Here is a 13,602-nt window from a genome sequence, read left to right as displayed (position 1 = left end):
CCCTTGTAATGGATACCTTAGTGCGCTTCAGCATTGGCCCCTGAGGAATATCGACTCCACCGATGATCATGTTGATGACGTGCTGAGGTTCCTCTTGCTCGACCTACTTACTGGAGTGAAGTGATTTTTGGCTCGATCACTCAGAAACTCTCGGAGGTGTCCGTTATTGAATAACCGGGTCATTTCTTCCCTTAGTTGTCGGCAGTCTTCGGTCATGTGACCGTGGGTGCCATGGTACTTACACATCATGTTAGGGTCTCTTTGGGCAGGATCGGACTGCAATGGCCGAGGCCATTTGATAGCTTTGATGCGCCCGATGGTTGATACGATGATGGCAGTATCGACGCAGAAGTTGTACTCCGATAACCTCGGTGCCTCCCTGGTCCAGATTGCCATGTCGAAACTGTTTTTGCTTATGAGTCCCTAGTTATTATGACCTCGATCGCTTCTTTTTTCATTCATCGCTGGGTTATGTCCGGATCCACTGCCCCTTCGATCTCCGCGATATGGTTGGTACCGATCTCTGCTCGGTCTTCGTTCATGATCGACGACTCTTTTAGACCTGTCATTAGTTCTGATGGGATACATGGACCAGAGGGGCCCCCGAGCTGATCCTCTACTCTGATTTTCGATTGGTACCTGTTATGGACGTCAACCCCAAGTTACCACCGGGTACTCTATCAAATTCTGTTTTAGTTGCCATGAAGTCAAAGAGCTTTGGGGGTTGAGTCCTTGAGTGAATGCTTGAACAGTGCAATCGTCCGCAACCGGGGGCAAATCCATCCTTTCGTTATCTCTTTGCTTGACTTTAAAGAGGTTTGATTTTTTGGTCTCGACTTTGATGGCCCCGACATGAGCTTTTATGAAGGCATCCGCAAGCATGGCAAACGAATCAATAGAATTAGGGGACAGGTTGTGATACCATATCATTGCTCCTTTAGACAAGGTTTCCTCGAACTTTTTCAGGAGAACCAACTCAATTTCATCATCTTCCAAGTCATTTCCCTTGATGGCACACGTGTATGAGGTCACATGTTCATTCGGATCCGTGGTCCCGTTATACTTTGGAATTTCGGGCATACGGAACTTCTTCGGGATCGATTTCGGAGCTGCGCTCGGAGGGAAAAGTTTTTGGACGAACTTCTTGGAATCCAAGCCTTTCAATATCGGGGGTGCTCTTGGGATTTGATCAACCTTGGAGTTATAGGTCTTCACTTTTTTTGTCGTTGGCTTCGATTTTCTTTTCTCCTAATTCCACCCGTTTTGTCACTTCCTCAAGCATATTTATTATATCGGGGTTAGTCCGGGTTTTGTCACCCAAACTTTCTGTGGTCGGTTCATTTATGCGAGTGTTTTCCCGTGATGGTTCGGGCTCAACTCTGATGGGAGCGCGACTTTGGTTCTGCAATTGGGCTATCGCTGCCTGTTGAGCTTGTAACATTTCGAAGATCACCCGCAAATTGATCCCATCACCTTCGCTGTCGTGTGTACTCCGGGACACCGATTGGGCTCCCCCGCGAACGTAATTTTCGGGGTCGGTAGGCAAGTTTGCGTCGATAGCTACATGTGAGTTAGCATCGATCGGGTCCGCAACTGGAACTCCGTTGGGTTCAATAGGGGCACCTCGTTATTGGGCACTATATTGTTGTTATCGCCATGGTGGCCAGACTCAGCATCAACGTTCAAATAAACAGATTGAGAGTTCGACATTTTTAGTTTGACATGAAATTAAAGTCTCAAAGAACAAGTGTAAAATATAGTGTGTTATGGAAATTTGTATCAAATTACCACTATTATCCCTAACCCCAGGGTGGGCGCCAAACTGTTTACCCTTAAAAACGGATAACAATTGAATTTATAAGTGGTTTTAAGGATATGTGGATTAATTCAATACAAGTGATTAATAGTGTTATATTAAACAAATAAAAAATGTAATAGATGACCAAACCAATGATAAGGGTGATTCCAAGCTCGGTTGATGGCTCGATGAAGAACCTGTCCTCAATTCCAAGCTTATACTTATGAAGAACTTAAGAACAAGGATAAGAACTTTGAACAACGAAGAGAATTAAAATAAATTATCTTGATATGCGCGTTACAATGTGTTTAATGAACAATTAGTTTCCCCTTAATATAGTAGGGGAGTTTCACCCTAAGTACAATTCTAAAAAAGGATAAAACTCTTTCTTTATGCTAATCACCGATTTATTGTCGATACCGGCCGAGATTTACGTCGTGATGTCCGGTTGGGCACGGATGTCACGACTCTTTGTAAGTCGTGTTCGGCCGTTTGGTAGCTCTCCAAAGTTGAGGGATTCGAACCGTACCCGGGAGATGTGGCCCCGATACTTTCGAGGGCGGATGTTTTGTTCGATCCCGGATGCAAGAAGTTTTTCGCCCAGACTCTGATTCCTTATGATCACGTTCGAGTCCCGTTTGTCTTATCGAGAAATCAAGATGTTCAACGGGCCCGATTTTATCCGTATACAGTACGCAGATCTTGCCCCTAAGGTGACGAGATGTTAGAGATGTCAATACCACAAGAAAATATCCAATATTTTTAGCTTTCACGTAGCTGAATTTTATATCCTCCATGCATATGTATCTAACTAGTCTAATTTTATAACGTCAATGTTTTCATATATATCGAGTCCAAACCTACCCAACTCTTTATTTATTTATTTTTGTTTTATTCTATTTCCTTTGACATCATCAGATAACTTACCATCCAACCAATATCGTGAACAACCTTGGCTAATGCAATCTTTTTGTCGGCTAGCCTGTTCAGTCAACTGTTTGTAAATCTTTTGTCTCTTTCTTGATTTGTTTGTAGAAGTTGTACGTAGTACTATATTATAAGTTAATTAACTGATGCTACTATATGTCTAACGAAATTAGACCACCAATTAATATGCTGCTCCTTCCTGAATATTTCATAAGGCCTCACGAGCATGAAATTTGTCAAAGGCGAAAAGCATTAGTAAGCGCTCGACCTCTATTTGGGCTTTAGGCACAAAACATAACCAATGTAAGATCTTTAGTTTAAAAAGGTTAAAAAAAAAATAAAAAAAAAGGCAGCCCGGTGCACTAAGCTCCTATTATGCGCGGGATCCGGGGAAGGGACGGACCATAAGAGTCTATCGTACGCAGCCTTATCTTGCATTTCTCCAAGAGGTTGTTTTCACGGCTCAAACCTGTGACCTCCTGGTCACATGGCATCAACTTTACCAGTTACGCCAAGGCTCCCCTCTCGAAAGCCACTAAACCACTAAACTTGTAAGACATTGTAACGCAAGGAAAAAGTAATAGCTTCATTCATAATAATTTTCTTAACAAATAATATATGTTTTAGCCAATCATATTTAATGTCTAATACCGTTCTACTCAAGATAGAATTTATGGGTAATGAGACACATACCTTATCTTATGCCTTGCCTACACTGAAGTGCAGCCTAAGTGACGCAAAACGCGTAGCCTGAGCTTCTCTGAGCTTTAGGACTTAAGCGTCAAATGAGCCTTTGATAATAATGGCATGAAATTTTTGTTATCGACTATCTCCATTTTCTGGCAACTGCCTCCGTTTAAAGAGCACTAGATGATTAGGTTGAACATTCTTCAGCTGCAGATTTCAATGGATTCTTGAAACTTGAAATTCGAATATTAGATCAGCATTTCGTACCTTAAATCCTACTCAGGAGTTGTTGAACTCCAAGACCAAGACCACTTATCCTAGTTATTTTACTGGGGAGCAGCAAAAAAACTGTCTTTTCGACATTAATAAACCGAAAGTCCTCCCCCTCCCCAAAGTCCAAACTGACCAAATACTGACATGTAACAACCAATATTAAACAGTGTTAGTTAGGCAAACGTACTGGAATCACAATGTCAAAAAGAGGCGGGGGTTAAATTTATGGGTACCTTTACAATTAGTAATAAGAAGTCTTAGCCTCAATGTTATGCAAAAGAGCCATAATGGGATAACAAATGTTAACAGCAAAAAATATTGATCTTTCCTATATAGTACTGTATTTCCTTTCTTTTCGGAGGGTAAAAGTTCAAAATTTCTCTTAGTATAGCTGATTTAGACACATGATCGCCATATCTTCCCTTGGAAGGAAACAATGATAATTGAGACATCATCATGGTATTGTCGACGATCTCCAGGTGGTATGTCAAGTAACTCATGGAAATTCATGCCTGGAAAATCCGGAAAAAAATTTGTTAGTTGGATGGCTAATAAAAATTACAAAAATATGGTATTTGTAATTACCAGCTTTCTTAGCAGCTCTGAATAACACTTGTTCAACAAGATGTTGAGATGGATCTCCCTCAGGGAATATAGACATGAAGTTTTCAACTTCAGAGACTGCTTCTTCATTGGTGAAATATTGGTAAAGTCCATCAGAAGATAAGATCAAAAATCTATCTCTAGGGCCAAGCTTATGGTGGTAAAGTGATGGTAAACAGTTGATGTAAGGGGAATTTCCAATATAGTCAATTCTGAACATCTCTAGTACTGCATTGTTCCATTTGGGCTGTATAATCACACAAGTCGAAAAGACATCAACACTAGTTCCAAAAAATGTATTTAGTTCAAAAATGCAGTAGCAAAACAGTAACAAGTTACGAGCATAGAAGCAAAACGTGTAACATTATTACCTCTTTGAGATAGCCTGCCCCGAAAGCTCGAGTGACTTTTAGGGAACCTTTCACTCTATCATTTTTCATTACAGAAGCATCACCAGGATGCTCATTTCTAATTCTGAGAACTTCCTGCAATAATTCGTAAAACAAGTCCAAGGATTAGTATATGAAACAGTGGAAAACAACAACAATAACTGTTGAGGTTTTGTTATTTAAGATGAAATAGTCTTAAAATGAGGGTGAATGGGAAATGGAGGAAAAATAAAATTTTTGAGTAAAATTTTAAGTTTCGTCCTCTTGACAATGAGACATTGTCCCATATTGGAAGAGGAAAAGATTTTTGGTGGGTATATATATAATTGCTTTTCTTGTAGCTCTTAAAGAGTTATGAAGAAAGCAAGTCTCGCGCCGTCGTCGTCGTCGCTCGGCTTCGGCTTCGGATTTTTGGACCAAATTTATTTGTTAATAGTAAATATTAACGTAAGATTATCCGCATTTATAACGGATATATTCCAATCCGTGTATTGACCACCAGCTGCAATAGCAGCCCACAAACAAGCTAGTGCATGCTCCACAATGGAGGGTGGAGGGTCGTTCATCTTCTAAGCTGACTGCTATAAATATGTGCAGCAACTGTTGAAGAAAGACACACAACACAAAAACTGAAAACGCTCAACTTTGGCTATACATTGCACTCCTCCCTCTCAGCATTTCCATACGATTTTCTGATTTGTTCTACATTGTTTTAAATTCAAACAAAGCAACTGTAAGTGTGATTTGCTACCGAACTTTGTGTTCGCTGAAACACTGGGGTTTGAAGTACCGCTACACCAGTGTGTGATTCGTTCTATCCTGGGAGGAAATAATCCATAACCTTGGGTACTAGGAGGGGATTAAATTCCTTAAGGAAACACTGTGAATTCAGTGGGCTCGAATTAATTACTGTTTCATTACGATAACTTATATTTTACAGAATTATTATTTACAAATACAGCAATATTGGCGGGATTAATAATCTTAAGAAATTTAATATTTATTTCTGTATTTATGTTATTCTTATTATTCTGCAAACTAAAACCTTTGTGGTTTTGTGTACTCTCGTTTTGGAGAGTAAAGCCTTTGTGGCGTTTTGTTGGAGATTAAAATCTACGTGATTTTTACTCCAGTTTGAAAACGTTTATTAAACGTTTGTTTGTGTCATTCTTTTACAGAAAAAATGACGACTGAAAGCGAAAATCAAGCTGTTCCGACGGTGACTGCCAACGCATCGACAAGCCGAACACCGGCGTTGGCACCGGCAGAAAAACTCGGAAAATTTTCCGGGATTGATTTCAAGCGCTGGCAGCAGAAGATGTTCTTCTACTTAACTACGTTATATCTACAGAAGTTCATCAAGGAAGATGTTCCTGATCTGCCAGATAAAACTCCAGAGAGTGAATGCTTTATCGTGATTGAAGCGTGGAACCATTCTGATTTTTTATGCAAGAATTATATTCTTAGCGGACTGGATAATAATCTGTATAATGTATACAGTAGCGTGGAGACGTCAAAAGAATTGTGGAATGCGCTTGAAAAGAAATATAAAACTGAAGATGCCGGGATGAAGAAATTCATTGCCGCAAATTTTTGGACTACAAAATGGTAGATAGCAAGTCTGTTATTACCCAAGTTCAGGAATTGCAAGTGATTATTCATGATCTACTTGCTGAAGGTCTTGTCATCAATGAAGCATTCCAAGTAGCAGCAATGATTGAGAAGTTGCCTCCGTTGTGGAAGGACTTCAAAAATTATTTGAAACACAAACGAAAGGAAATGTCCCTTGAAGATCTCATTGTTCGGTTGAGAATCGAAGAGGACAATAAAGCTGCTGAAAGGAGAGGCCGTGAAAATTCAATAATAATGGGAGCAAATATTGTTGAAGATAACAAAAAGAGGAAGAAGGCTTCTGGTCCGAAATACAACCCAAGCAAAAAGCGGTTCAGTGGAAACTGATACAACTGTGGAAAAATCGGACACAAATCTACGGAGTGTCGTGCTCCGAAGAAAGACAAGAAAATGGGTCAAGCAAACATGGTAGTAAAGCATGATGATATTGATAACTTGTGTGCCATGCTTTCTGAATGTAACTTGGTGGAAAATCCTAAACTGTGGTGGTTTGATTCAGGAGCCACTCGCCATGTTTGTGTAGTTAGAGAAGCTTTTGCTACTTATGCTCCTGCTGGACCCGGAGAGACAGTTTATATGGGAAATGCTTCAACAGCAAAAGTTAAAGGATATGGGAAGATATTTCTGAAAATGACTTCTGGCAAGGTCATGACTTTGAACAATGTCCTTCATGTTCCCGAAATGAGAAAGAATTTAGTCTCTACTGGACTTCTTGTTAAGCACGGTTTTAAGTGCGTTTTTGTGTCCAACAAGGTTGTTATAAGTAAGAATGAAATATTTGTAGGAAAAGGTTACCTCACCGAGGGCCTTTTCAATCTAAATGTAATGGTTGTGGAAAACAATAATAATATTTCAGCTTCTTCTTACTTACTTGAGTCAAATAATTTATGGCATGTACGTTTGGGTCATGTCAATTATAAAACCTTGCGGAAAATAATTAACTTGGAAGTACTGCCTAAGTTTGAATGCGAAAAATCAAAATGTCAAACATGTGTGGAATCTAAGTATGTTAAACATCCTTATAAGTCAGTTGAAAGGAATTCAAATCCTTTAGACTTAATTCACACAGATATTTGTGACATAAAGTCAATACCATCTCGCGGTGGAAAGAAGTATTTCATAACTTTTATTGACGATGGTACTCGATATTGCTATGTTTACTTACTGAATAGTAAAGATGAAGCAATAGACGCATTCAGGCAATACAAAAATGAAGTTGAAACACAACTTAACAAGAAAGTAAAAATGATAAGAAGTGATAGGGGTGGTGAATATGAATCTCCTTTTGAATAAATATGTTTAGAATATGGAATTATTCATCAAAAAATAACCCCTTACACGCCCCAATCTAACGGGATTGCGGAAAGAAAGAATCGCACATTAAAGGAGATGATGAATGCGTTGTTGATAAGTTCTGGTTTGCCACAGAACTTGTGGGGGGAAGCCATTCTTACGGCTAATCGAATATTAAATCGAGTGTCCCATAGCAAAACACAATCCATTCCATATGAAAAATGGAAAGGAAGGAAGCCCAACTTGAATTATTTTAAAGTGTAGTGGTGTTTGGCAAAAGTGCAAGTTCCTAAACCCAAAAGGGTAAAGATAGGACCGAAAACCGTTGATTGTGTTTTCATAGGATATGCGACAAATAGTAAAGCATATCGATTTCTGGTTCATAAATCAGAAAATTCCGACATTCATAATAATACAGTTATAGAATCAGATAATGCTGAGTTCTTTGAAAATATATATCCGTATAAAAAGGAATGTGAGTCGTTTGGTGAAGGATCTAAACGACCTCGGGAAGAAACAAAAGAAAGTACATGTAATCAGGAGGATCCAAGACGTAGTAAACGTCAAAGAACTTCTACTTCATTTGGACCAGATTTTGTAACTTTCTTATTGGAGAATGAGCCTCAAACATTTAAAGAAGCTATGACTTCTTCTGAATCATTATTTTGGAAAGAGGCAGTCAATAGTGAAATAGAATCTATATTGAACAACCATACATGGAAATTGGTTGATCTTCCTCCTGGAAATAAGCCTTTGGGTTCTAAATGGATTTTTAAGAGAAAAATCAAAGATGATGGCACTATTGATAAATTCAAGGCAAGACTCGTAGTCAAAGGGTATAGACAACGAGAAGGTCTAGACTACTTTGATACATACTCTCCAGTTACAAGAATTACGTTCATACAGATGTTAGTAGCATTAGCTGCAGTGTATGGTCTTGAAATTCATCAAATGGATGTTAAGACGGCCTTCTTAAATGGAGAGTTGGAGGAAGAAATTTACATGGAATAACATGAAGGGTTTGTGATTTCAGGTAAAGAAAAGAAGGTATGTAGACTTGTTAAGTCTCTTTACGGACTAAAACAAGCACCCAAATAATGGCATGCGAAATTTGACCAAACAATGTTGTCAAATAGTTTTAAGATAAATGAATGTGATAAATGTGTGTACATTAAAAATGTTCCAAATCACATAGTCATTATTTGCCTATATGTGGATGATATGCTGATAATGAGTAATGACACTGCCAACATAAATGCTACTAAGCGTATGCTCAATAGCAAGTTTGATATGAAAGACTTGGGAGTTGCTGATTTAATTCTGGGAATTAAGATCCATAAGACTCCTCAAGGTCTGGCATTATCAAAATCTCATTATATTAAGATAGTACTTGAAAAATTCAAGCACTTGAGTTTTAAAGTTGCAAAGACTCCAATTGACGTGAATCTTGCATTAGCAAAGAATAAAGGCCAAAGTATATCACAATTGGATTATGCTCGTGTGTTGGGATGCTTAATATATATCATGAATTGTACACGACCAGATATAGCTTGTGCTATAAGTAAACTAAGTCGATATACGAGCAATCCAGGCCAATCTCATTGGATGGCAATGAAATGAGTTTTGGGATATTTAGAACATACCCAGAACTTTGACTTGCACTACAGTAAATTCCCTGCGGTAATTGAGGGATACTGTGATGCAAATTGGATCACCGGTTCAACTGATTCTAAGTCCACAAATGGATATGTATTCACTATTGGTGGAGGAGCGGTATCTTGAAAGTCGTCCAAACAAACATGTATTGCCCGCTCTACAATGGAGGCTGAATTCATAGCCTTAGATAAAGCCGGTGAAGAAGCTGAATGGCTCCGGAATTTCTTGGAAGACATTCCATTTTGGCCCAAACCGTTGGCACCAATATGCATACATTGTGATAGTCAAGCAGCAATTGGAAGGGTTGGGAGCATTATGTATAACGGTAAATCTCGTCATATACGACGAAGACATAAAACCGTTAGGCAATTACTCTCTAGAGGAATTATCACGATTGACTATGTAAAAGTCAAGTGATAATGTGTCGGATCCACTTACAAAAGGCCTAACTAGAGAGGTAGTTGAGAAATCATCAAGGGGAATGGGGCTATGGCCGAGAACAAGTCATTGTGGCGGTAACTCTACCTAGAAGAATGGAGATCCCAAGATCTAGGTTCAAGGAGATCAAACAAAGTCATTACTGACGGTTCAACATTGTCAAATAAAATTTTAGTCCGTTCTCATGATGAGACAATGTTCAGTACCAAGGATAAAGCATTAAGGCTTTTTAATGATTTTTAAATTTGATACGGGGTATATCAAATAGTGTATCTACAGGATGACACGTTTAGGAATCACCTATGTAAGTGTGAAGTGTTAGCCGCTTCAAGAAAAACTTTGTAAGGCCAGTTCTCTATGCACTTATGAAACCAGGCGGTGTTCATGGCTGAAACGAACACAACAATGAGAGCCAAAGACGGTTAAGGGTCGGTTGTGTGACTTATGGTTGTCTAGGTATACACCAAAGTTCGACGGTTCAAAGATATCAAATCTACCGATTGATCGAGTATATCCGACATAGGTTCACTACGGAAAGTTCAAAGGGAAACCTACTTATCCAGATGCGATTAATCCTTGCTTGCAAATCACACAATTTTTCCATGCATACTTCCGTGATATAGCCATTCCCCATTCATGTGGGGGATTGTTGAGGTTTTGCTATTTAAGATGAAATAGTCTTAAAATGAGGGTGAATGGAAAATGGAGGGAAAATGAAATTTTTGAGTAAAATTTTAAGTTTCCCCTCTTGACAATGAGACATTGTCCCATATTGGAAGAGGAAAAGATTTTTGGTGGGTATATATATAATTGCTCTTCTTGTAGCTCTTAAAGAGTTAAGAAGAAAGCAAGCCTCGCGCCGTCGTCGTCGCTCGCTCGCTCGGCTCGGCTTCGGATTCAGATTCGGATTTGGTCAAATGATCGATTGATTGATTAATATTTTGGACCAAATTTATTTATTAATAGTAAATATTAACGTAAGATTATTCGCATTTATAACGGATATGTTTCAATCCGTGTATTGACCACCAGTTGCAATAGCAGCCGCCTAATGCTCTTCCCACCATAGCCAAGTGCTTGCTCCACAAACAAGCTAGTGCATGCTCCACAATGGAGGGTGGAAGGTCGTTCATCTTCAAAGCTGACTTCTATAAATATGTGCAGCAGCTGTTGAAGAAAGACACACAACACAAAAACTGAAAACGCTCAACTTTGGCTATACATTGCACTCCTCCCTCTCAGCATTTCCATACGATTTTCTGATTTGTTCTGCATTGTTTTAACTTCAAACAAAGCAACTGTAAGTGTGATTTGCTACCGAACTTTGTGTTCGCTGAAACACTGGGGTTTGAAGTACCGCTACACCAGTGTGTGATTCGTTCTATCTTGGGAGGAAATAATCTATAACCTTGGGTACTAGGAGGGGATTAAATTCCTTAAGAAAACACTGTGAATTCAGTGGGCTCGAATTAATTACTATTTCATTACGATAACTTATATTTTACAGAATTATTATTTACAAATACAGCAATATTGGCGGGATTAACAATAACAACAACAAATCCACAATAATCCCGCAAGTGAGGTCTGGGAGGGTAATGTGTACGCAGACTTTTCCCCTCCCGGTGAAGGTAGAGAGGTTGTTTCCGATGGACCAAAATAGGGGAAAACAACAACAATGACAAACCAAGTATAATCCTACAAGTGGGGTCTGTGGAGGATAGTGAGTACGCAGATCTTATCCCTACCTGATAAAGGTAGAGAGGTTGTTTTCAATAGACCAAAACAGAGGAAAACAGAATCATGAATATATATGTTTACGCAGAAAGGCTCGGATCTGTACCTCTTTCTCAGATGTGGTATGATCCATGGTGAGTTGACAAGAAGTAAGATTAGATTCAACTCTACATAGTGCATCAATGCGATTTAAACTCTCCTCGTTTATCCGTCCCAATGTGCTTTCAGAAGGATCGGATTCAGGATTTTGAGCTAAAATTGCTCTGCTATCTCCAACATTCATTAAGTAAACATTCTTACCATTCAACAACATTACTAAAACACAAGATCCCATTAAAGCCAACTCAGGATTCTCCTTTACCATCATATCAGCCATCTCCAAATACGACGCCTCAGTTTTCATTAACGCCTCTGATAACGCCTTCAAAACATCAAAATGGTCAATACCCGCAACTCCATTTGTTCCCAAATTATTCAATTTCTCATCTAAATGTACCAATGGAATAGTGTCATTACTCGTCGAATCCTCAGAGATTTCTAACTTGTTATTCCAGAGAAATCCTTTGAGCTCTTTGTTGACATTTGAATAGAGATTGTTTAACAGAAAATCAGTAGCATCAGGCCCATTAAATCCATCATAAATTCCAACAAAAACCCACCCATGTTCTTCAGAAACCACTATATGTACTCTGTCTTCCCCTGCTTTTCCCTGAGCCCACTGCACATTGCCCTCAACATCATCAGCCAAATTAACTTGGCAATTAATTTTATTCGTCTTCTCTATAAAACTCATTTCTTCAATCCCCAGAAAGGAGCTTGACAAAACTTTCCTCAAACTTCTAACGAAATCCAATTTGCTAGACTTGGATTTCTCCAAAGGGAGGGAGGTGAAGCTCGGCTCTATTGGGCCAGAGCCCGAACTAGAAACTCGGGGAATTGGGCCCGACCGGAGAGAGGCAATGGAACTTCGGAGAATAGGCTGAAGAGGAATGGAAGAGAATAAAGGAGAGCTTTCAAAAGCTGAAGACGACATATCAGTATAAGGGTAGAAGTCCAAAAGCGCGGTAGAGAGAGGCGTGGTGGCGTTAGCCGATATGGAAGCGCCGGAGATGGTGCGAAACGCCGTCGTTCGGCTGCTGTTACTGGAGGAGAAGGAGGAGGAGGATTCATCGGAGAAAGAAGGGTCTGATCGGATGTAGCAAAAAGAATGGCCTAAACCGACGTCGTCGAAATGATCGGAGAGGTTCACGGCGATATCGTGGTGTCTTTTCGAGATTTCTCCAACCTCTCCGGCGAAACAAAGCTTCAATTTTCCCATGCCGTTACCCATTTGGAGATAACGACTCTATGTTCTTTTCAGATGTTTATTGGACTGAATATGTATTATTTCTGGTTCCTACTAATAAAGCATACTGCATTTAAAAGAAAGGAAATCCTCATTAACAAAATCATAAAGACAGATATATCTAAAGCTGGTTGTCATTAATGGTTTTTACCCATTGAGATTTAAGAAGAAAGAAAGAGCTAATGTTTGAATTTAAATAGAGAACAAGAAGACACACAAGGGAGGAATATATAGGTTGAAATTTGGAAGTTCAGATCAGGTGGTTTAAGTTTTAGTACAATAGTACTAGTATTTCAATTCAGAAAAGGGAGGAGAAAAAGGTGGAAAGAGACAGTGGAGAGAGAAATGGAAGAAAGGAGAAGGTAGTTGACTTTTGATATAAAAGTTTAAGATATTACTCCTTTGTTTCTTCGGGTGGGCGTTGAAATTGATTATTTTAACGTTTGGTTGGTGTTTTCTTGTGAGTTTTAGGCTTTGAGGTTAAGTAAGAGCTAAAACTGTGAGATTTTTTAAAATATGTGACAATTTTTGCAGTCAGAAATGCAACTTAGATATCATTATTGGAGCCACACTCGCAAGGGGGCTGGCTTCGTCGCATGGTCTATTATGGGCTAGTATGCTTTTTTATGAAAGATCAACTCGAACGAATGATATTGGTAAATAGCCTTTTTTTTTTTTTTTTTTGGGACGGCTATTAGAGTTTATCTATATTTTGAATTGTCTTGGTAAAGTAGTTATCTATTTATGCGAAAATGCAAGTTTGGACAAAAATACCCTTATCTAAAATATGAAACAAACTCACGGCCTGGACTTTGAATATTTAT

General features: G+C 39.0%; 1 protein-coding gene across 1 annotated transcript; it reads right to left on the bottom strand.

The window, feature by feature from the left end:
• Positions 1-3,877: 3,877 nt before the first annotated feature.
• LOC107819465 (putative protein phosphatase 2C 23) lies at positions 3,878-13,058 on the bottom strand. Its single transcript, XM_075248089.1, has 4 exons — positions 11,540-13,058; positions 4,660-4,773; positions 4,271-4,535; positions 3,878-4,197 (listed from the first exon to the last, which is right to left on the bottom strand). The coding sequence occupies exons 1-4, from the start codon at positions 12,761-12,763 to the stop codon at positions 4,082-4,084; spliced, it is 1,719 nt and encodes a 572-aa protein (XP_075104190.1). The 5' UTR covers positions 12,764-13,058; the 3' UTR covers positions 3,878-4,081.
• Positions 13,059-13,602: the final 544 nt, after the last annotated feature.

The sequence above is a fragment of the Nicotiana tabacum genome, chromosome 24 (assembly GCF_000715075.1).
Source record: "Nicotiana tabacum cultivar K326 chromosome 24, ASM71507v2, whole genome shotgun sequence".
Taxonomy (NCBI): Eukaryota; Viridiplantae; Streptophyta; class Magnoliopsida; order Solanales; family Solanaceae; genus Nicotiana; species Nicotiana tabacum.
Note: the sequence above shows the minus strand (reverse complement) of the source record. Positions and strands in the feature narration are given on the sequence as shown.